This window comes from Lonchura striata, chromosome 2 (assembly GCF_050655825.1).
Source record: "Lonchura striata isolate lonStrDom1 chromosome 2, ASM5065582v1, whole genome shotgun sequence".
NCBI classification, from domain to species: domain Eukaryota; kingdom Metazoa; phylum Chordata; class Aves; order Passeriformes; family Estrildidae; genus Lonchura; species Lonchura striata.
In genome coordinates, this window is record NC_140704.1 from 95,657,914 (window position 1) to 95,682,133 (window position 24,220).

Sequence of the window (24,220 nt, forward strand, 5' to 3'; positions counted from 1 at the left end):
GCAGAACAAAAAGAAGTAAAGGTGGGAGAATACAATGCTGTGGATGACACATTGATAATAATCAACAACAGCATCAGGTTCCAAGGTAGGAGACAAAACTGGAAAGAGGTACAGGAGTGACATGGATAGCTGTATGTAGTTTGTTAGACTGTGTGCTCTGAAAAAAATCTGTTTTAGGATTTTTAATATCAAATGCTGTGACACTGTAGAAAGTAAAAGGGAAAAAATGCTTTATAAAATAGAATTCTGAACAGAAAATTACAGTGTTTTGATATTGTAAACTTGGGTTTTGTTCCAAAATAGGGAAAAATAAATTTATATGTGTACACAAGTGTTCTTTGATATTTCAAGCAGGAGGTTCTTCACCAATGAATAATGTTCTATTTCATCCTCCTTTCCCACTCCCCCAGGTCATCTCACTTGAGGGATGCTCTCATGTTCTCTGTTTCCAGACATGAGGAGGAGGCAGTTGTTTTTCTTTGGGAGGTGTCTGTTAGGTAGTTAGAAAATAGATTTTCAAAATACCAAGGCTGGCTTTAACATGGCCCATGGGAAACAGGGCCAGACAGGGTTTTCAGACCAGCAGCACTCTGAAGATCCACAGCAGGCATATAAACATTTCTTACTGTATCTTCCTGCCATTTTTTATCCCACACTGCACCAAATATAACATGGAGTCCTTCTCAGCCCTTAACCAGCTGGAGTGCAAGCATACCCATGGTTTTAAGAGCCCATGATCATGGCAGCCAGGTGGGAGCTGAAATGAGTTCTAAGGGTGTCTCCTGTTGAATATAGGCATATACATTATTTTCAAAGCTAAATTTTAAGATTTAATCTTAAGCTCTACTATGGTGCAGTTCAGTGAGATAAAATGAAGTTGGCTTTGTGAGTTCTATGTGGTTTTCTACTACACCTTTCTCCATTGTCCCAACACCCAAAGTTTGCATGAGCATGGGTGGAGTTCCACTGCAGTGATCTAACTCATGACTACTTATCCATCTGCTGTAGCTTTCCACCTTTCCTTTTGATATCCCTTGCTGGACTCAAAAGAGCACAGATACACAAACTTCTCATGTGTCTCTGAGAAATGAAACTTTGGAAATGAAGAGTGCAGAATCTGTCCCAGTTGCCAAAGTCTGGGAAGCAGCAGATTATTTTTGCTGCAAGGAGAAACTAATGATGTGGTTTAATATTGATTTAGTCCATTAATTTCCAGAGAATATATGAAGTATGAATCAAGTTACAGGAGACAGCATTTGTTCATAACTTCTCGCCTTTACAGACAGTATATGATGGGGAAAAGTCTCTGTACAGTCTTTTTTTCAGGACAAAACTGCTAGGTCTTGTTCTGACCACACCTGAAGGTGGCCTGTCCACCCATAACCTGTTTTATGGTAGTCTTAAGATGTATTATGTGACTCAAAGTGAATCTTTTCATTTGACTCATCTTAGCTTTTCATTGAGGCAGTTGTATATTCAATGTGGAGGACAGTGACTTCTAGTCAGTATTAAAAGTCTAGTAACTTTAAATATTTGAAATAGAGAGTAGTAAAAATGTTCCTATTTAAACCATTATATAAACTTCCACAGCAACAAAAAACAATAGGATTCAAGGGCCAGTGCACAAGCAAGAAAATAAATTTTGTAGACTCATTGTGTGTTTATATTTAATAAATACAAACCATCAATATACTCTGTAGAGTGTAGAAACAGTAGGGTGAAGTTTTATTTTTTGTATTAGTTCTTTTAACTCAGGCATGTGTTTTATTGGGTTTTTTTGGCTTGCTACTTGACTAATTTTCAGAATTTCCATGGACTGTAAATACATGCAATATGGAGGAAAAGAGGAAAATCTCAGGTAATTTTCTCTAATATTAAATCAACAAATGGACCCTTCACTACCACTTTTTTGTAATCATATAAACCATTTTTTTTTCTGAAAATTTGGGCATAAAGGCCAAATGATAGCAAGTTTCCATGGTCTAAATTTTTTCAACTTAACTCTTAAAGGTAAAGATATTTTATTCTGTAAATCCTTGAATATTCTTTTAGGTGCAAGGCAGAAAAGTAGATGTAAAATTTAGCCATGACAGCTGCTAGTCAGGCACTCACAGTTCCACTTCTGCAGCCGTGCTGCGAAATGAGCTGCTCAGCCCTGTGGCCCTTGCAGCCCCATCAGAGAGCCAATGCGAAAGGACAGGCTCAGGAACTGCACACAGATCTGTTTCTGAAGGAAGACAGTGATGCAAAAGGCCTTTTGCCAATCTCCTGCACCAAGGAAAAAATTAGTAAGCAGGTGAAATGGAGTGTGGGAAGTCAGGGATACAGAGCTTTATTGCAGTTGTCAGAAAGTGATCTCGTCATTAAACCAAGAAGCCTTTAATTAGTTGGAGCTGACTGTCAATGAAGTACACAGCTTTAAACATAGTTTTTTAAGTTCAGACATTCAAATCCACATCTGCAAAGTGGATCTGTCCCTACAAAACTTTTTCTATCCATTTTCCCATATTTTTTCCTTCTATAGAATCCTAAGGGCACCAACTACTCTCCCTTCCCTCCTCCCAGGCCTTCCCCCACCATGCCCACAGCTAAGGACCACATTTCAGCCCCAGGGCCATCAATCCCTGTCTCTGTGATGCTACACTAAGGCTTATCTCCAGACATGCTGTTAGAATTTGCTCTGGCAACAACAGTGGGCACAGAAATTATGCTGTTTTCTACTCATTGCTCTGTCAGTTGTTTCAGAAAAGCATAACCTCCTGGAAAAATTTACACCCAGAGAATGCATTTTAGTGTTTATTTACTTTAAAATGAGGCTAGTTAGCATGTATGGGGTTCTACACTGGGGTATGGTTGTGTCTTTTCTTCCAAAGAGGTTATTTACCTGCTCCAGAAATGCAAATCTTCACATCAATCAATGTGACTAACCTATGTCTGTCAAAGTCAATGATTTCATCAGCTACTGTTGTGGTTCACAGCTGTTAGATGTGCTAATTCAAGGTATAGTACTTAGGTGAGGCAAAGTTTCTTACAGAAATTCTACATCTGGTTGAGCTTTAGCCTTTTTTTTCTTCTTGTAATTCTAGGAGTTGAGCCTCCGAAGGACAAAACGATTATACAAGAGGAGCTGCGCAAAATCTCCCTACCTCTCTACAGCATCCTCTCTGCCCTCACAATCCTAGGAATGATCATGGCCAGTGCTTTCTTGTTCTTTAACATCAAAAACAGAAATCAGAAGTAAGACATTCTTGTTACTTCTGTCACAAATTCTTTCATATTTAATGCCGTGTCTGTAGAACCAGTCATGTATATACATATATCTACATATACGTGTAAGGAAAATGTAAAACTGTGGAAAGGTGGTATTTTAGAACTATTTAATTGAAATCACTGGGTAGTATATTCACATTGAAACAGACTGTATTTATACTCTTTTATACTGTCTGAAAATTGTAATTTTCTATTTTATGTTTGACTGTCTGCTAATAACATTAACCCTAGCTAATTAATCCATCAGCAAAAGAGAAGGTCTTTTTATTAAGCATTCAAAAACCTGAAACAATGTTAAACTTTATAAAACAGCAAATACAGTGCATGCCTTTAGATTTCATGGAATTCTAGAAGAGTTATCTCTTTGCCTGGTTACAAAAAGTTCTTCTTTATTGCTCTAGTAGCCTAGCAGTAATACTTTCCTCTTTAATGCACTATCACCTTTTGTCCATAGACTAATAAAGATGTCCAGTCCCTACATGAACAACCTTATTATCCTTGGAGGGATGCTTTCTTATGCATCTATTTTTCTTTTTGGTCTTGATGGATCCTTTGTCTCCGAAAAGACATTTGAGACACTTTGCACAGTAAGTAATTGCATATATTCTAGTTCAATTCTAGTTGAATTCAGTCTTACAGGAAACAGAAAATGCAAATGGGAAGGTTCAGAAGTTGGATGTGTCATTCCAGTAAATCACTGATTCTTGTAGTTCTTTCCTGAGATATTTTCTGGGACCAAATTCTAAAATATGTACAAAGCTTCATTATGGGGGTGGTGTTGTTCTTATTATTGTTATTATTATTGTTGTTTATTATAGAAAATTTAAAATGTGTTGGGACTTGACTTCAGACTAAAAGGGTAGATGTATATTCTTGTTCTGAAATCCTATCTAGAAAGATTATTTACTATAGATGATTTTTGTCTTTGTAGCTGGACAACTTGTAATAACTGTAAAGCTGCTTCTTTATACATTCCATATTATTTTAAACTACATTGCTGCTGCCTGTCTAGATCTCTTTAGTCAGTTGCTTTGGCTGATTCTGCAAAGACTTCTACTGATATTTATATTCTATGCTATAAGCCTAGATCCATATATAATACATTCTAGTTAAATCAAAACAAGCAACTCTGAAACCAAATTAAATACGTCCATCTAGAAACTTGTCTTAATTGTTCAATGTAGTTCACTTGTTCTGACTTACAGAGGTCTTTTCAAAGAAAGGGATAGGATACGCCTTCCAAAATCAGTACAAAACAGCATTTAAATTTATCCAATATCTTCTCAAGAAATTCTAAGACTCTGCTTGACCTGTTGCCTAAAAATATCACCCTTAGTCAGGAGTTGCCTTCACTATTATTTTAATTCTTCTTCATGTCTCTAGAAAGTTGCAGTCCACAGCACTTGGTTTTAGGAGTCTGTTATCATGCCTGGCAAGAGAGGAATTTTACTTCAAGAGGATAATTCAAAGCATGAAAGTTAGATACCTAAAGCTAGTTGATGCAAATACATCCCAATATGTCAACTGAAGCCCTCCATACTGACTAGAATCCTTACAGAAGTGAAACATTGTGTAATCTTTTCAGTGAGACCATTTCAAAATACTGGAGATTCCGTAGCACATGCCAAGTTGGACGAGAAGACATTCTATGGGTGAGAATACAGGATTGTCTGAGGAAAGTCTTACTTTCCTTAGCTGGGCCTGGACACAGCTGCATTTCAGACACTTAAACTTTAGGAGCAAAGGAATAGAGAAGGAAAGAATATCCAGTCTTCCTACAACTAGAGCTCTAATTCTCAGTACAGCTAGTAGAAAGAGATGCTTTAAAGATATGAAAAGGATGATCCTGTTCACCTCTCACAAACTAGTCTATAACTCTGTGAATACAATGGGGCCAATAGGAAGCAGAAGATGACATAATCCATTTTTTTGCCCAGGAATTATGCCCTTTTGTGGGAACTCAAAATGTCTCTCAGACATTTTTAGAGGTTCCAAGCCTTAGTCTAAAGCATTCTAAACCCTAGCAGACAACTGAAAAACAGCTGTAATTTTGAGTTTGAGCCATAGAATGAGTTACCAACTTTGGAGGTGGAACAAGCAATCACAAAAGGTTAGATAGTATAGTATAAGTAGTTACAAAGTAGAGGGGAAATTCTTTTAATATTGTACAGGGGGGTTTTAACACATGTACAGGGGGGTTCTCACTTTATACATGGGGGTCAAAAGTTCTAAAATAAAAAAAAGTAGGCTAATCCTGTTCTTCCTTCTTCTTTTTCCTTACCTCCATGTTCTTAGTAATGTTAGCCCTCACAGATTGGTTTAAAGTAAAAAAACACTTAGCAACGTAAGTAGTAGGTATTGGGGAATAATTATAAACATGTTATACGTAATATATCTTATAAAAGATAGCAGCAGCCCTAAACAGAGAGAGAGAGACGAAGAAGACAGCAGATAAAGAAGATGTCAAGGTGTGTGTGTGCCTCTACCCAGGCCGCTGATCAAATAGCTGCAGTCCAAGAACATAATCTGTTAAATAACTAGCAATAAACTACCTTAAGACCGAACAGCTAAGCCTGCAGAGTTTTTCTTTAGAAGCACGGGTTAAAAGAAGAATTTCACCACCACATGAAGCCCCAAAGCAAAGCCGGGGTTCTCACACCCTTTTTTGTGAAATAGCTTCTGATGGAGCAGAAATGCCATTAGAAATCCATAATTGATGTCAATACCCATTCTTTTTTCATCCTCCATTGCAGAAGGATCTAGTGGCATGGGGCACAATTTTTAAGTCTTGATGTCTGCTCAATCTTGAGGTGCTTGTATCCAGAGCTACTGAGTTCCCTGACAGGCTGCAGGCCATTGTATGACTGGGCTACAACCCTCCTCTGGAAGTAGCCATGCACTGCTGAACAGAAGGAAAGTGGAAACCAGAGATACTTATCAGCATGTAGCTGTTCTAGGAAACAGATTTCCAACCAAATGTAGCTATATAAGACTAAATAAGACTAAATTTGAGTCCTGTTTTACATGTGGAACAGCTCAGCCTTAACTCTGAAAAATGAACCGATGTCCAAAATCCTGTGCCTCTGAGCTAGAACATTTCTTTTGATTTTTCTCTAATTTGCCTCTCAAAATGTAATCACTAGTCTCATTTTCTAAATGCAACAAAATTTAACTCTGGGCTGCTTATTTTGTCCAATCTTACATATCTCTTCCTTTTATTCTAATTTGTATCCGTAACATTATGTTAGGTCTGTGTGTCTGCCATAGAAGGAGAGATCTTTACTTGAGTAAAACACTTAATTGACTAGGTGACCAATAAAAAGAAGGAGGTGGGGGAGAAAGCTGTGTCCTAAAACCAAACTTTGATTAAGAAATATCACCTCATGCCTCAAGCAGAGATTTATTTTTCTTTTTTTTACATAGCTAAAGGCTGTATAAACAGAGCAGAGTCTGAGATTTCTTCTCAGACCTGGCTTTCCAAGTTTTCAGAAGCAATTCTGACTGTGTTTTCTGTGCATGGCTACTGATGTACCTTATGAACCCCAGCTTTGTCAGCAATTAATACTACAATCATAGATGCACCAAATCGTTCAGTAGCCACCAATTAGAAAGGTTTTTCCAACACAGTACTTATTAAAACAATTATTTTAAAAGTTTTTTCCTTCCATTATATTCTTTTAAATGGGATAGCTTATGCTTCTCTTATATATCATCTCTACATGGCTCCCATTCACTGTAGCAATGCACTTTTATTGTATCTAGAAAACTCTGAATTAGTGCTGGGAAATTCATAAATATGGGAGGAAAACACACTTACCTGTTGAATAACTCTTGTCTTTCTCCTCCTCTCCTCAAAACATCCACCAAGTGCTGAGTAGAGAGTATAGATTTGGCTCCATGTCACGGACATCCCTTTTCCCATGTGGGCAATATGCTTAGTGGTTTCATAAGGTCTGCTTTCAGATACAAGTGCTTATAGGATCAGGCCAGGACAAATCTCTCTTCATCTCCCTTGAAATGCATGATTTTGTTTACTCATTCTAGCCATGAGAGATCAGTTTAACATTCCCATTTTATTTCAGACTGTGACTTAGTCTTTAAAAAAAGCAGTTACAATTGACAGCAGTCATAAAAAGCCATCAAGGCGTGTCGTCAGGGTGTAACAATTGTGTCTCAGACACAGAGAAGAGCCATGTCAATGAAAGGAGATATCATTTTGGAAGGGAAGTAAAAGTTTTAATTCAAGTTTTATACGCACATGCAAAGCTATAAAGCTTTCATTAGTGTCATCCTGTGTCTAAACCAAGTAATCACCCTTCTGTATTTCAGAAGTGATGAGGTCTCACCAGAGTAGCAGTATATACACAATAGCCAGTGCACTTAATTGGATATGTTATACATGGTCTCTGTTTAATATTCTGACAATTTTTGGCAAACTTATAGTAGGTCCTTAAAACTTCTGTGTTTACTAAAGTGTTCCTGCCACAGCAAGGGGATTTGAAATTGGTGGTCTTTAAGGTTATCTTACAATCTATGCCGTTCTATCATTCTGTCCTCACAAATTCAGGAAACATGGTTTCCAAATTGTAGGTATTACATTCCACTCTGTTAGGTTTGTTTCCTCTAGAGCATGTTGTTTGTAGTTCTGTTTGGAGGGTGAAAAGCTTTTTAACATCAGCTCTTTTTTTACTTTTCAACAATTTATGTCTATATGTGGCATATGCCTAATGCTGTAATATTCCAAGGACACTGATCCATGACCCAAAATTACACCAGTAACATATGAAAGGTTCAAAGGATTTATTTGCTAAGTAGTACTACCACTTTCCACTCTGTAAGGCACTGGGTGTAGGAGGAGGTGGTCTATAAGTTATTATGCTGAAACATAGAAACAAGAGTTACATGTAGTTAACTACATGTTAACAGAGTTTTAGCAATTTCCTAAAACTCTGAAAGCTTGCTGAGTGCAGCTCTAAAAGGAGGGACTTGCCTCTATAAGTCATTATGATGAAACATAGAAACAAGGATTACATGTAGTTAAGAACAAGCAAGCACTTTACACAGATAGCAAAATAATTTGCTGAATAAGGGTATTATATTAGTCTTTAAAATTATAAAATGTGGACTCCATGACAGAGTGATAGAGTAGATACTTGATTTGCAAACACACTCATTTTTATCTTGGTATGCCCATTTTTTATGGAAAGGTAATCAAGTATATTTAAATACATAATAATTCTGTGTTTTCACAGTGAGAATTCATAACAGTAAATGTAACATTATTTTGTTCCATGTCAGAATTAAAGATTAGGTATCATATTTTATAACTGCAATTATATGGAATTAAAATGATCCAGAGCAGTGAGTTCTGAGAAAGTGGTCAGTGTATTATTGAACCATCAGATAATATCTTACTTAATAGCAACTTTATTGGTTGCACAGAAAAAGAAAAGGCAATACAATATTTCATTGCATTCATATGTATGCCAAAGTACAAAGTGTTTCAGAGAGAGAGAGAGGGAGAATAATTTATCTTTGTTTTTAATCTCAGAACAACCAAGGTATATTAGCAAAAAAAAAAAAAAAAAAAAAAAAGGGAAAAGTTAGAAGTAAGGGTGTGAAATGAAATGTGATGCCGACTGGAAAAATGCAAGCAAGTGGAAGCATATTTGAAAGCAGTCATTATATGGAAGAGAGACTCAAAATTAGCAATGCTAGTGACATATCCTATGAATAGAGTTTAAAGTGACATACTAAATAGAGATACTTAAAGTAGAGAGAATATTAGGTAAGATCATAACGTTTAGACTTCTGTAATACATTCCACTGAGAATTTTGTGATTTGCATTTAAGATGAGTAATGTCTTTCCAAGTTGGAACTGCTATTGAATAAAAGACTACTGTGGTCCTGAGGACGACCATAGTCTTCTCTGTTATGCATCTTCCTCAAATAAGTAAATCTAATTATTCAGTTGGGGCTGAAGATGTTTTAAGTACTTCATGTTGCTCCCACCCATAGTTCCACCAAAAAAAGCCTGGTTTATTAGGTAGTAGTGGAGTGAACAGCTCTTCTCCTCAGTCTTGGTAGCTCTGATGTGTAGCAGGACTTTCTCCTGGGGAGTGTGTCACCCTCATTGTCTTCTGTATTCCAGACCCAATGCTCTAGGTCATTGGAATGATTGGGAAAGGGCAAATAATCTGCCTTGAATAACTGAATATAGGGTTCATGCTTTGATAGGAGATACCTATTTTGCAGATAGAAATTGCCTTTCAATATCCTTTACACTCCAAAGTATTCTGCAAGGGTGTCACATAAAATATAAGAGGATTTAAGTCTTGCAATTTGCATAGGTACTAAAATAAAGTATGTTTTGTCTTGTTTATTTCGCTAGTTAGCATCGTTTATATGCATTGCCAAAGGTAGACAGAGGTTCTGTGATTTCAGGTGATCTCACTGAGCCTGGGTCAATGTTTTGGCTTGGATAAAATTAAAAAAAAAAAAAAAAAAAAAGGGCATGAAGGTTTTTGCACACTGCAGGCTGTGCTTAGGCTCTTAGATTTCAGTAGGTTGCCCTCAGCCATGATGTGGAGATTTTGAAACACTCTTTGTCCAGAAAGAAGAAACCAGTGAGGTGTGACGGAGCGACAGAAAGACAGGAGGGTACAGATCAGTGACAAAGTCCATCTCACTACTACAGTGTGTGTGTGACTACCCAGAATTTGTGTTTTTCTCAGAAAAATATATTGAGGACATGTGCATTTACAGCAACAGTAGCTATTATAGACCTTATGTCTTCTCAAAGGTGCATTTTAAAATGTGACCTTTAAATGTATCCAGATATTCAGATGTACTTAGCATTTGCAACTAGTATTATTCTTAATTATGGGTCATAAATACTTCTGACTGTGCCTTGCAACATGAAAGGCAGGGATTTTTTTTCTTTTTTACTGTTTCTTTTAAAAATATTCTTATATCTGCCATGCTGAGAGAACAACTAGGCAGGGTGAAACTCCACAGTCCACATTTCACCCTTACTAGGGAAGCCCTGAACCTCTGAAGGGTAGGGATTACCATGTGATGTGAAAGTGAAGAGACACCTGAAAAACATATTAAACAGAAATTTATAGACTGTAGCGACGAACAGGCAGGAAAAGAACATTGTGAGCTGTTGTGGGATAGGTTCCTAGGGATGGAAGCAGGCTACAGGGTGAGGGGGATGGTGAACAATTTCCTAAAACTCTGAAAGCTGGCTCAATGCAGCTTTAAAAGGAGGGACTTGCCTCTAATAGAAAAGCAGGGAGAGGGAGAAGATGTATGAACCTTCTGTCTTTTTATTTATTTCTGCTTTGTCTTTGCTTGTCACTTTGCATTTCCTCTGTTTAACCAATTTTGAGGCAACAGACTGAAAGGAAAACATGTAGGCAGCACCACCACTAAAGCTGTGGTTTTCTCTGTGGGCAAGAGGCTCTTGAACTAGACCCTGTGCTACCAAATAGCTTGTGTGGCCTTGATATTTGGATGGTAGTTGATAATATGGTCCTATTCATGCCCTTTATGCTCTTCAGGCATTTCCCAAAAGCCAGAGTTTTGTTTAGGTTTGTTGTGGAATTATTTTTTTGGGGGGAAGGAGAGGGTATTTCCTGTCTTTAGATTTTATATTTGCCTAATCCTTTTGCTCAGATTGTTTTGTTTTGGCCAGGAATTTAAAGGAAAATCCAACAGACGGACACTCAACTTCTATTGAACTGCAAAAGGATTTAGACCTCTAATCTATTTCTTTGTCTCTGGAAACCAGAGCCTTTGTTTGTGTTTTTCATCTGGCCTTTCTAATTTTGTGTGTATTCTTCAGTTTATTTCCTACTTAATTGTTTAGCTGTTAATTTTAATCTTCCTTTTCTGTATAATCACTTCCATAATTGTTCTCACTGTCATTCAGTCTGAGACTGATCTCACTCCTATTTAATTCAACATCAGTTATGTTACTGAGTTTAACACAAGTCTGATCAGCTTCTATTTTAGTAAATGACATTTTCTTGAGGGTAAAGAAAAGAAGAGTACAGACAAAAGTTATAAGGCTGATAAGATCCTAGAAACAAAATTATATCATATACTGAAGCAAATACACCACAACCTTGCCAGAGATTTATTAAGGTAATATTTTTAGAATGTTTTCCTCTCCTTCAGTAGAAACACCAGACAGTTTTTAAAGCCCCATTAAAGAAACAGGAGAAATGATAACATCTTTTGCACTACCCATAGATTAACTATGAAAAATGATCTAAAGGATATTAAGAAATCACTACAGGAGATCTCACAGCATGTGATGAACCTCTGTATTTAATTGATGTGAAAACAGCAGGATTCAATTCTCCAACATTATTGCCACTTACGTTTTACAGAAATCTGTGCTAGTGCCACACAAATTCTAAAAAATGAGCTAAAAATCATAAAAATTTGTCAAAAATGTCTGATATAAATGAGAAAAGTATAATTCAAAGGGGTGAACTCATTCTATGGGGTCTGCTTGTGTTCACACAGTCAATTTTGCCATCATTAATAGAAGCAGAGCCATAACCCAGTGAAAACCTGTTGAGAGGACACATTTTTGTTCATCATAATTGTCCATTATGTCCTCAGTTTTCCAAGAAAAATAGAAGGTGCTTATTTTCCAACTCCGGCATACTCCACAGAAATCAATGCAATTGTCCACTTAAAGACAATTGTGCTCTCCAGCGCTAAATGCACAGCATGGTTTATTTTCACATTTGTTCCTTTTAAGTACCTAAATCTAGTATTGAGATACCCCCAAGCTGCTCAGCTGCAGCCTGGCCCTGTGGGCACTGCAGCTTCTACCCAGGGTGTGTGGAGAACTGACTCATTATTGATATTCCTTAAGTCAATCCATCCAAGTCTCATAAACAAATCTGGAGAGTGGAATGTCAAGTCCTCCAAAAGAAAGATTTGTAAGTTTTATTAAAAAAAAAACAAAAAAAAAAAAAAAAAACAAAAAAAAAAAAAAAAACACATCTTGAGGTGGGGAAAAATATGTTTGCAAGAATCTTAAACCTGAGTGATTCCTCTGCAGGAGTATAATCTAAATGTTTTACTGAGGGAATTCTTAACCAAGCAGTTTCACTACTTCATTGAAATAACTATTATTTAAAACAAAACAGTCACCTAGAGAAATTATAAGAAGTTTGAAGCTTTTAACACAACACATGAAGGTTCTTTGTGCTGATACTTGGCTTTTTATTCATCACTCTGAATCTTTAATCCCATCTCCTTTTTTCACTTGAGACTGGCAAACTGGATTAATATAGCATTAATAAAGCTGCAATGTGAAAAGCCAGAGTGTGTAGTGTGTTCAGTTCAGGTGGTTATATATTTTTTTTTTATTTCAATTTAACAAAACAGCAAAATTCATCACTTGATCAACCACATTTCATGAATTCAAGACCTTCCCAGGCATTCCTTGCTATATTGTATCTGTGTGGTCTTCTGAATGCATAGGCAGTGGTGGTCAAATAAAGGAAAATAATGGCACTTCTTGAAAAATGAAAAATTTTAACTTTTCATGAATTCTTTTTCAAGATAACTTAATTTTATAATTTTATATAGAATTCCAATTGTATTAAAATAAAATATTTAAAATTAATTCAAATAATATTGCTGTATGCCTTAAAGTTAGCAGCACCTAAAATGTTGGGTGTGTGAGCTTCATTCTTAGAATATATAAACAGAAGTTTTTACTACTTTATTCAGAGTGTTTCTGGTATTTTCACCACTTACTAACTTCCCCTTACTAACCCATTATTCACAATAAAATGACTTCTTTTATTAATAATGAGTGGTAATATCAAGTAACTTTTATGTCTGTTACACAGATTTGTAATTAGCAATCACTTCACCATTCCCATAATGAGATGATGGGAAAGGCTCAGATTTTTTTGTGAAGATATCAAATAGCAGCAAATATAGACTAGCCCAGATAAAGTTAAATGTTGAGAGGAAATAGGATTGAATTCAAAGTAATGTTACATAAGATTGTTAGCCTATCTGTGCTTATTTTTTATTTAAAGTTTAATATCTGATGAAGGTAGGGTTTTTTTTTAAATAACAGTTATATCTGTTTCAAATCTGGAACATTATGAGAAAGATCTTTTTTATTTGTGGAGATACTTTCAGTATTTACTGTTTATCAGCTGTACTATCCACCAGATAAATGTTTCCTAGGTTTTTTTAGTTATCACAGTTAATGCACCTGTAAAAGATTTTATCAGATATTTTATAAAAAGAAAAAATTCCTAAATTATGTTTTTTAAAACAGACCCTAAAGCAAAATAGTGTAGCACCTAAAAAGAGAACAGACATAGGAAACTCCATTTTACTATCTGTGTAGGAACACTTGATTGCTGTATACCAAATTACATAATTTCCTTTGGCACTTGCATGTTGTCTTTGAATTATAGAAAAAAAAAATATTTGCAAGACATATTCAAACAGTCAACTCATCTTATTCAAAATAAAGGGAACCAAGAAGTATAAGCAGATAATTGAAACTACACCCTAACATAATTGAAGGCATCAAGAATTTTGTAATGAATTAACCATTTAAGAAAGAAAGAATTTTTTCAGATTTTGTGTCTAGTTAGGAACGGGTATTTGAATGCGAGTTGTCTACTAAAGAGACATTTTTCTGCTTGTTTGGTGGGTTCTGAGGGAAGGATGATTTTCTTCAGCTTCTGGCCAAACACAATGTTAGAAACTTCCAACATGGCAGAATTGCTGATCAGTTGTATAACATCATGGTCATGCTCTTCAATTACTGATATTTTTATCATGTTCTTTCAAATTAGTAGCATATGAAGGTATAATACATTTAAGAATATAAATGAGCAGATATAAGAATTTCAGAGACTTTTGCTGTTTTCTAAATTTTTCATTTTGCCAGCTGCATTAATGAATTATAGCAGATGAATTTGAGGTCATTTTCTTCAAAATTAAAAATTAATTTTCATCTGAAACTTATAATCTCCTTCTTAGCAACAATGAGCTCATTTTGACAAAATTCTGGTATATTTAAGCTAAAATATTTCTGATACAGGCAGTAGTTATGTTATTCTAATATGCACAATCCCAATCAGGAATACATAATTTTTTTGAATCAAACATGCTAGAAATAACATTTTTCTGAATATTGAGTTAGAAACATATTATGAGCATAATTGAATTTATTAGTATTCCCAAGAGACAATTACTGTTTCAGTGAGAACAAAACAGTCTTATTAGATACATGAAAATACCATGTATCTGTTTGCCAAATATACCACTAAGCTGTACACAGAAGAGCTGAATACTTATTAATAGCAGCAAAAGGATTGAATGCTAAGTATGGTTGTTGATGTGAAGTCGAAAAAATGTAACTGGCTAGTATGAACACGCTATGAAATGTATTTTTAAATCCCTTAGAGCTGATATAACTGGTTTTATTGAAGTATAATGTAGAATAGTGGCTAATCAGCAAAGAGTTGAAAACTAATGAAGTTAAAAATAATTGATGGCCTAAAAATCTATTCCTTGTTTCTTCTTTTTTTTTTTTTTTGGCATGTTTGTTTAGGGGGTTTCATTTTCAATATCACATTCAAGAATGTCACAAAGTGGTAAAACTCCTGTAGTTTGAATCTAATCATAATTGTTTTACTGGTTTTATTAATACCAAGATTACCCAGCAATGTGTCAATGAGTCATTATCAGCAATTCAACAGATAAACCACATTAGATGCCACTACGTTGTTAATATATACATACAAATATCCAAACAGTCTTCTATGTGTCATCACAACATTTTCTAATGTTTAGACTCATGGTGCTGTGTGTATTTTTCATAGAGTCCTAGAAGGGCTTGGGTCAGAAGGTACATTAAATATCATCTAGTTCCAATTCCACGGCCTTGGGCAAGGATGCCACCCATTAGACCAGGCTGCTCAAAGCCAAATCCAACCTGGCCTTGAACACTTCAAGAGATGGGACTTCTACAACTTTGGGCAAATTATTCTAGTGCCTGACAAGTCTCATATTGAAGAACCACTTTTTTCTTACTAATTCATTATTTTGGACCATGTGTGTCTTATTTATTTATTTTAAGGAACTGCAGTAGTTTTATTGCTTTATCAATAGTTTTTAAATTAATATATATTTTTTTCTTTTCCCTGCCTTTATACCTAGTCAGTAAACATTATTAAAAATTAGAATTTGTTTTCCACAGAATATTTTGTGTAAAAAGATCATGTTTTGAGTACAAAAATGGAAATTTTGGAAGTTTGTAAAGACAAAAAATAGCATGTGTTTAGATATGAAACATTTAGGTTATTCCTCAGGTTTATCTTAGATGTCAAGGCTTGAATCTTACTAAAAGGCCTAGTTTCTCATCAATATGCATATCCTGAAATTACAAATAAAAAATCTCCAGAATTTTGACATGAAACTAGGCTGGTTTCTAACTAAAAACATTGCCTTTATGTTCTCTAAAGAATATTTCCCAAATGCTTTCTTAGAACATCCTCGTTTCTCTAAATCAGATTGGTTTTTTTTATATCATAAAACAGCTCTAGACTACTTTGGTTTTTTTCTTCTTTATTCAATTTTGTGTAGTCTCCCTTTTTTCTGGGCTGGTTCATGTGGAGTCTCTAGAAGGTGGATGAGATTATTTCTCCTCCTTGCGATTTCTCAGGCTCTCAGATTAAACTATTGGCTTCCAGCTCCATGCTGTGCCTCTTACATGGTCTTCTATCTGCTATGCTTTGTAGTCTCTGATCCATCTTTGGGAAGAAAATGGCCTGTTCAGAGGAAAAAAATCTTTCAATCAGTCAAACCTGCATGGCAATGAAAACAGAAACATCCTGGAAATTAGAGAGAGCTGTGCAGAGCTTGCTGCAACTCTGAAGATCGCTATCCTGGCTCAAAGCAAGTCTGAAATCAAGGGCCTGTGTACAAGATGTTATGGGCAGGGGAAGAATTTCAGAAAAAGCTTTTTTAATCTATGTTCTTTACTTCTTGGTCAATTTGAAGATTTTCTATTAAAAAGAAAAAAAAAAAAAACCCAAAAAAAACTTAGTCTCTTTTTTACACTAAAGATAGAAATTCTATTTTAGTTTTAAAATCTGTTTTGTATTTGTCAAAGCTGTGGCCAGCACAGGTGCTATTACATCATTGCTCTGTGCAAGTTCAACATCTCCCTTTTCAGAGGACACATCTGCAGTAATTATCATTGACTCAGGTATTGTTCCTGAGGCTTGCTGACCAAAACTATGTTCCTGTTTTGCCATTTTCTCTCATAGAATAATTTAAAATCTGTTGTTCTTATCTTTCCAGAATGCTCAGGTTTTTCACTGAGTGATGCGTATCTCACATAGAACAATCTTTTCTTATTTAGTCTGAATTACATCTCTATTTCTTTGTTCATTTCTGTTGAAAATGTCGCTGTTAATATTAGCTCCCTGAGTGCTTTTTATAGTCTGTCTCTTGAGTTTCTCCACTGGTTCTTTCCTCTATCTGCAAAGAACACAATAAAAGTAAAAAAGCAGAATATTTTAAGAGATTTGTGGGTTTATATATAAAAGCGGTAGTTAGTTCAGCATCCAGGCTTGTTTTAGTTAGGGAGGGAATGGAGTGATGAGCAAAAAAACAAGTAAGCAATGAACAAGATATTACTAAATATAAATATAACAGTTTTGTTAAGTTCTTCAGATATTTTTTTCCTCCGGGTTTTGATGAAAAAGTTGTCTGAAATTATGATCTCTAAGTAACTTTGTCTATTTTTAATGTATATACATTTGTAGGTCCGAACATGGATTCTTACAGTGGGATACACAACTGCATTTGGAGCAATGTTTGCAAAAACGTGGAGAGTTCATGCAATTTTCAAAAACGTAAAAATGAAGAAAAAGGTGAGAGAAAATAGACTCTTTTTTTGTTGCCCTGTTAATAGAATTTTCTGATTGTTTTCATACCTCTCCTGGATGGCCATAGCCATGCTGACAGTTCATGTGTCACATCCAAAGATCCTGAATAGTTTGATATTAGGTTTCTTGTTTTTTGGTCTCTTGTTTAGTCTCTCAGAGTTGGAGTCAAGAATCAGCCCTCCAGTCTTTATAATAAGATGTGGACAGTGGAGTTGGCTGTAAAATATCAAAGTGAATTTGAATCTCTGCTCTCTCTTAATATGTTGCTTCAGCATCCAGAGGTCTCCTTCTGTTTTTTTAATGAAATGTTTTCTGATCGTATCTGTCGAAGACATGGGTATTACCTGAAGATTTCTCATGGATTGGTAGGAGGAGGCAAGAGAAAGTGCTGCTTATGGCTTCGTATTTCTAATTAGTATTGAAATTGCATAAGTTTACTCTAAGACTGGTCAGAATTGAACCACAATAAGTGTCTCTGTCGTTTTTGGTACAGCACATTTTCTGTAAAGGATTAGGCTCAGTTTAGGAGTAGTGCAGCTCTGCATTATATTTTTTCCATTAAGCTTCTTTTCATACATGAAGTACTTTTTATTAGATTATTTTATTAAAAAACTGGAAAAACACTGAGTAGAAAACATTTTGCTAGTAAAAACATTAAAAGAAATGTTCATGAAACAGAAAAACAAAATTAATATTTTTATAGAATGAGCAGAAGTGCCAAGTACAGTTCCTATGTGCACATACTAAAACAGTTTTAGTCTAATAACCAATAAAGAGTTCTATATAACCAAATTAAGTAGGAGAAGGTTCCAAAACGTTGTCAGATTGCAGTTTTGTTTTTTTTTTTTTTTTTTTTTGCTATGTGTGGTCATAAAATATCTGTTGTTAATTTTTATTTTGTTAGCACTATGTTATTTTTCCACAATTGCAATATGTAGGGAGTCTGTCACAATAGGGTACATCATTCCCTTAGCAGGAATGAACTTTAGATAGTTAACTCAGTTTCTAACAAGATTTATGTCTGAGGTTATTAAGGAATTTCCATGCTGTGTCTGGAACTGGATCTATTACTCTGGCACCACAACACATCCACTTATTTGATCATTTCAGGTTTGCCCTATTTCATTATCATTCTATCATATCTATTTCATTGTACAAAAAATTATTAATAAATACAAAATATCTTAAAACTAACTAAAATTATCAAAAATTTCTATACCAAAACCATGATACTCTGGGGGGAGTGAAACAGAAACCCCCCTTTTTGCACATGTGTAAAGAGCCCACTGTAACATATCAGTTTATGCTACCAGAGTCTTTTATATATATAATTTTTTTTTTTCAAGGATCTTACACTTCCTATATTCAACACTTCCTTTTTTTATCAAAGATGAGCCAGGATTTTACCTTCCTAAGAAATGAAACTTTACATTGCAAATATGTTTTCATCTATTGGTACAAATATTTTTAAACTAGTGAAGTTACACAAGTATAGTCTAACACATAAAAGCATTTACTTCATAACCTTTATTATTCTCAGAATTTTATAATTTCTCCCATACATACTACTTCAAATAGGAGTCAACAGGTACTGCAATGGACTGTCACTGATCTTTTGCTTTCTTTTTTTTTAAACATTACCTTTTAGACCTGCAATTTGCTACTCAATATTAGATTTCACTGTTAATTAAACATAATCCTCAAATTCTTTATTGACCCTGTTCTTCAAGGGACTCATCTCCAACAGCAAATTGCAATTGATTATGCATAGCTGTATGTCAAAATTATTTAAGATCAGTTAAAAAGACACTGACAAGTTTAAGGGAGATAACCTTTCAAACATCTTCATGATGACCAATGAGCTTCTTTGCTCTGACTTATACTGGAAACATTGAGGCTATTAGACCACCTTCTTCTGTATTCTGGAACTAAGTCAATAGCACATTTTGTTCTGTAAACTTTAAAGAATTCTTTATTTAGATACCTCACTCCAAATCATAAGTATGAATCATGAAGTGCAACAGTTTTCTTTATGTAAAACAAATCAGCTATCCAGAGAAGTGTTTACTAGTCATATATTTTCGGTCTTTGATTTGCCAGGATAGATAAAAGTGTTTTTAGGACATGACTGAAAAACATGGCATTCTTTACTTATGTCTTGCAAGAATGACATTTCCATTTTCTGCAGATGTAGTTTATAGCCAAAGTATTTTCTTTCTATGGATGCACAGAAAGTAGAAATTTTTGCAAGCAATATCTAAATTTACAAATTTTTGCAAACAGTATCTAAATTAACAAATGCACAAAGGTAGTGTCGCATGAAAAAAGTACATTAATGTTTTCTGAATTGGTTGTGCCATGACAGAGCAAACTGAGAAGTACAAAATTCCAAAATTCTTTAAGTAGTGTGGATCTTATTCATTGTGATCATTCAGTTACTACCTGTATATGACAGTAAAACCTGTATGACCTTTAGGCATACCACCTTTGCCTGTCATCCTCAATATTTTCATCAGGAAAGTATTTGTCAATAGTGAAATTTCTTCACAGAGTGAAAGAATCTCTGAGTGGCTGTTGAAAATACTGGTTAATTCATTTGTTGAAAGTGGGTGTTAAGTAAGGGAGATAATATGATGAGTAAATCTGCTTATCTTCATCAGATAGGACAAGCTTCTGTATATTTATTGTACACTTTGGTGTATAACATGGCTTTTTGAAGAGATTAGTGGATATCTGTCTCACTGTGAGAAAACATACAGAATTGTAAATAATAATAATACACTACATAGTATTTCAATGGAAAGTGAAACTTAATGAGTTACAGGGTCTTGAATTAGTTGAAGATTCTCATTAACTGCTGTTTATAAAGCTTTCAAAGTCTATTTTATTTTTACCCTTTAATATATCCACTCTTCTGTTACTGGAAATTAATAAACAATAAAATTCAGAATATACTCATTCTGTTATCAGACTACTAAGGACAAATTTTGCAAAATTCCCAGAGCTCTGTCACCATCTTTGATCTTGCTAGGGCTCAAAGGAAGCAAATTAAAAATGCATTAGTTTTAGCTGGAAACAGAGGGGTGCAAGGGGATCAATTTTTGTCAAATGGAAATGACAAAAACAGTAGGGGGAAATAAATTATATTTGAGTTTTGAAGAGGTTAGCAGAGATAATGGAAAGTGAAATAGAATTAGTATTAAAAATAACTATAACACTTATAATTGAGGTGCAATTCTGGTTTACATACATCTCCTTTCTGTTGTTTTGGGCTGCAGAAGAGGGAGGTGGGGATTGTTTTTTTGTTTCCCTTTCTGGCAGTGGACAAGAGAGGAGAATATCAGTGGCAGGAGGGCAGGTGGTGTCCTGGGGAAGCTGTAGCTAGCTGAACCATTTACAGAACAAGCCCTTCTGGAAAATTTAGAAGGATGAGAAGCTGTCTATTTTGGTGGGATCTGCACTGTCTTGGGTTTTCGGGGGTGTTGAAGCACTCCTGCACAGTGACTGCTCCTGCACAACTCCTGAATGCCAAGTAAGAAATTCAAAGCAATGGTATTAAAGCCTCCATAAATTTTATAAATTCTGCTCCTACAAAGACAAGCATTTGGCCCTTTGTAGATGGCTACACTAAAGCAGGAAGATGATCAAGGTCACAATGTTGCCTTGTTGCATTTGCTGTATTTGAAAGTGCAATACCTCTCAATTGATGCTGCCATGATAAGCTTGTCTTACCCATAACAGAGTACACTCTGGCTTTGTCTATTTGGACTTAATTCTTCAACTATGGTATCAGAGAAGGGATGTTTTATCTTCAATTTTCACTGAAAATATTATTATTGTACTCAGTTATTACTACTGCTGTAGACTTCTGGTGGCATAAGTCCTTATGTTGAAAAATTATTACAAGATAAATACAGAATATAATGACAAGTGGGATGTAGAGCAGCCTCTTTTCTTGAGGCTTTGATGCTGTAGTTTTACCAACATTATTCTACTCCTTCACGATAATTCATAAACTTTTCTCTGTATCGGCAATATCATAGGAAAGAAAGCTACAACTAATCACAGCCATCAAAAATGACTTATCAGTCTAACCTATGCCTGCTATACCTCCCAGGCTGCCATCTGGCAAACTTATTGTAGTCCATTTGGCTTACTAGGTCCTTATAAGACTACTGAAGTGAGCTGAGGTCTTCATGCTTTGCAAAGATGGGTAGGAGATTTTGCAAATTATGTTTTTGACAGTAGGATGGGGAAGGGAGGCTGGCAGTGCAAGGGAACTTCAGGGCCAAGAAATTGGGAGAAGGAAAGAGACTGAAGAGGAGAAATCAGGTTTGCTGCCAATGACTTCAAGAGAGAAGCCTGTCCAGATGAAAAAAGATAGAAAAATCTTGGTATTATATACTGGGAGAAGATATTGAAGAAGGAGACTTAATTTGGATTAAAATTCCCTTGGAAACTAAATTTCAAAGACAGCAAAGGTAGGAAGGTCTGTAAGAAGGGATCAAGAAAGCTGAGCATGATGATGGAGTACAGAGTCTGAGTATGGTATTTAAATGGCAAACTGTAATTGAAGGACTGGGCGTGGTTTAGAATTAGATTAAGATTGAAATTTAGAGGCAGAATGGGAGGCCTGGAAAGTAGGGATGTAGTCTTGGAAAGGAAAGCAGGAATGAGAATGGAGAAAGCAGCAAGAAAAAACTTGAACTGGCCAAAATTATTTCACAAGCAGTGTGAAAAATCTGAACACAGGATTTCGGAATCTTACTGTTATTCTTTCTATTACTATGTATCTATTACTATGTATCTATAAAACCTGATAGCTACTAGTGACTCTTTTAGCTCAAACTGAGGTGTACAAAGATGTAAAGGTTCCTCTTGCTGATGCGTGCAGCTCTCTCTACAATTGCAACCTCTTTCCATTTTCTTCATGAAGAATGGGCCCAAGAAAATGTTAGAAGTTTTATGTTGTAGTAGAAAAGTCAATAATTTAAAAACTACAGCTTGCTAGGATCTCTAGAATGTACATTTCTTACCCTATGTGGATTACTAGGACACCAGTGAAGCCTGAGCTTCCTACAGAATGCCACTGTCATGGAGAAAATGTAGTGAGTCTGCTCTGGACATGGAATAGGACTGTGCAGTAAAAGAGAGAGTTTTATGTTACAATCTTTTTCACTTAAACCAGAAAATATGCATAATGGAAAAGGCAGTAGTTTTGAGAAAGGTGATCTCATGTATAAGACAGTTAAGTTCCAAATGAAGAAAAACAACTACTTTCCAGAATTATTTGTTATGTTGTAGAAATCTCTCTGAGTATATATTTCAGAAATTATTCTTTTCTTTTTTTCTGAGAAGCAAATCTATTACCTGAGTGGAGCAGTGCAGGAATTCTCAGACATTTTAGCTTGTTGCCTTCACACTCCATTTTTAAACAAATCTGGCCACCCCACCTCCATGGCTTTTAGTGGCTCAAAACCAGGTGTATAGAAAACTGGGAGGGGTAAGAAACCATCCAGGCTCTTTCTGGGGATCAAGGCACACGGGTTACTCTGAGCAGTGCGCAATCCTCATCTCCCAGGTCAGGGTGGGCAGGAGCTGGCTGTGTGCTCCTACCCTGCCTGGTGCCAGCTGCAGGGAAGTGCCAGGTCCTGTGATTGCACAGTGCCCCTGAGGGGGGAAAACAGAGAGAAGAAAGCACCTGGAGGCTACACAGTTACGGGTTTATGTGCTGCTGGATTCTCTTCTCAGCTTGTGTCTGTTGATTGCTATCCCCATCTCTCACTTGAAAACCTCCATGAGGATGCTTACAGAGTGAATGTCATCTCTGGCTATAAACTTTTCCGTAAGTTTTTCAAGCCACTTATGGAATTTAGAATTTATTACAATCTATATTTTTCCTCGCTAAAGTCCTGAAGAGGTTTAAAAAAATTGCCCATTATCTTAATCTTTTAAAAATAGGTGAAGCAAAATTCTCCAGATTATGTTGACAGAGATTTTAAGTCAGAACCTCACAGGCCACAACTCATTTATTCACTTAAATCCCATGTAGACATAGTTCTGAACTAGCATAAATGTAGTTTGTGTTATCTAATCAGTTCTTCCTGTAAATTCTGTCATAAAATCTTTTTCCAGGTCAGTTTTCTGACTGTAAATATTTATATTTTTCCAGGATTTTTTTTATTCTTGCTAGAGCTTTTTGTGTGCATAACAAGAAGTTATATGATGGATTTCCCCTAGGATACACTTGTATTCTACTAAATATATATGAGAGATCATAAGTCTGGAGAGGAGATGTGTCAAGATCCAAAAATTTGCTTTGGGTAACCATACCAACAGTACAACAATCTATTAGGGACCATCTGCTGAAAATGAACCAGCATATGGATACCTAAAGAAATGTTCTGTGTTATTGTTCAGTCTTTGAGCGTAAGAAAGAAGACAGTTTGTAATTTTCTTATGTTTAGGATTTTTTTTTTTCATGATGAATATTTAACACTGGACCAAGTAATCTCTGATACTTACAGGGCAGTGTAAATTAATCAGATATGGCTTATGGTTTATTAATAAACAGATACTGTATTTCCTAAAGTGATATAAGTGGAAATGAAATTATTCTGATTTTTTTTTCCCCAAGTAGCTACAACTATAAATTTTAAGTCCAAAGCTTTAAAAATAGTTAGTGTAATCTTAGGATCCAAATTTAGATGTAAAATAAGCATCCTGGTTTTCATAAGAGCTGATCAGCCAAAATGCCAACCAAGGAACAACAGGAATCATATTTCTAAAATTTACGTTCATATAAATATGGAATATGGAGCTAAATCTCAAGCTCATAACATAGAAAGAAGCTGAGCTAATGAACTGTACATCCAGGAGAAAAAATTTCTTTTGAAGTAATTTATGTATGGAAATTTCTGCATGGTACGGCTTGATAAGGGTAAACCTCAGTAGTGACAAAAACAACAAAAACTCTTTGTGAAATGTA

General features: G+C 35.4%; 1 protein-coding gene across 2 annotated transcripts in view; it reads left to right on the forward strand.

Moving 5' to 3' along the window:
* The window catches only part of GABBR2 (gamma-aminobutyric acid type B receptor subunit 2), a 450,589-nt gene that overhangs the window by 292,604 nt on the left and 133,765 nt on the right, over positions 1-24,220 (forward strand). For both annotated transcript variants that reach the window (XM_085573703.1, XM_085573704.1), the window contains exons 9-12: positions 5-85; positions 3,087-3,237; positions 3,725-3,857; positions 17,110-17,217. In XM_085573703.1, the coding sequence (XP_085429829.1) occupies positions 5-85; positions 3,087-3,237; positions 3,725-3,857; positions 17,110-17,217 (473 nt within the window). The remainder of the gene's footprint in view (positions 1-4; positions 86-3,086; positions 3,238-3,724; positions 3,858-17,109; positions 17,218-24,220) is intronic.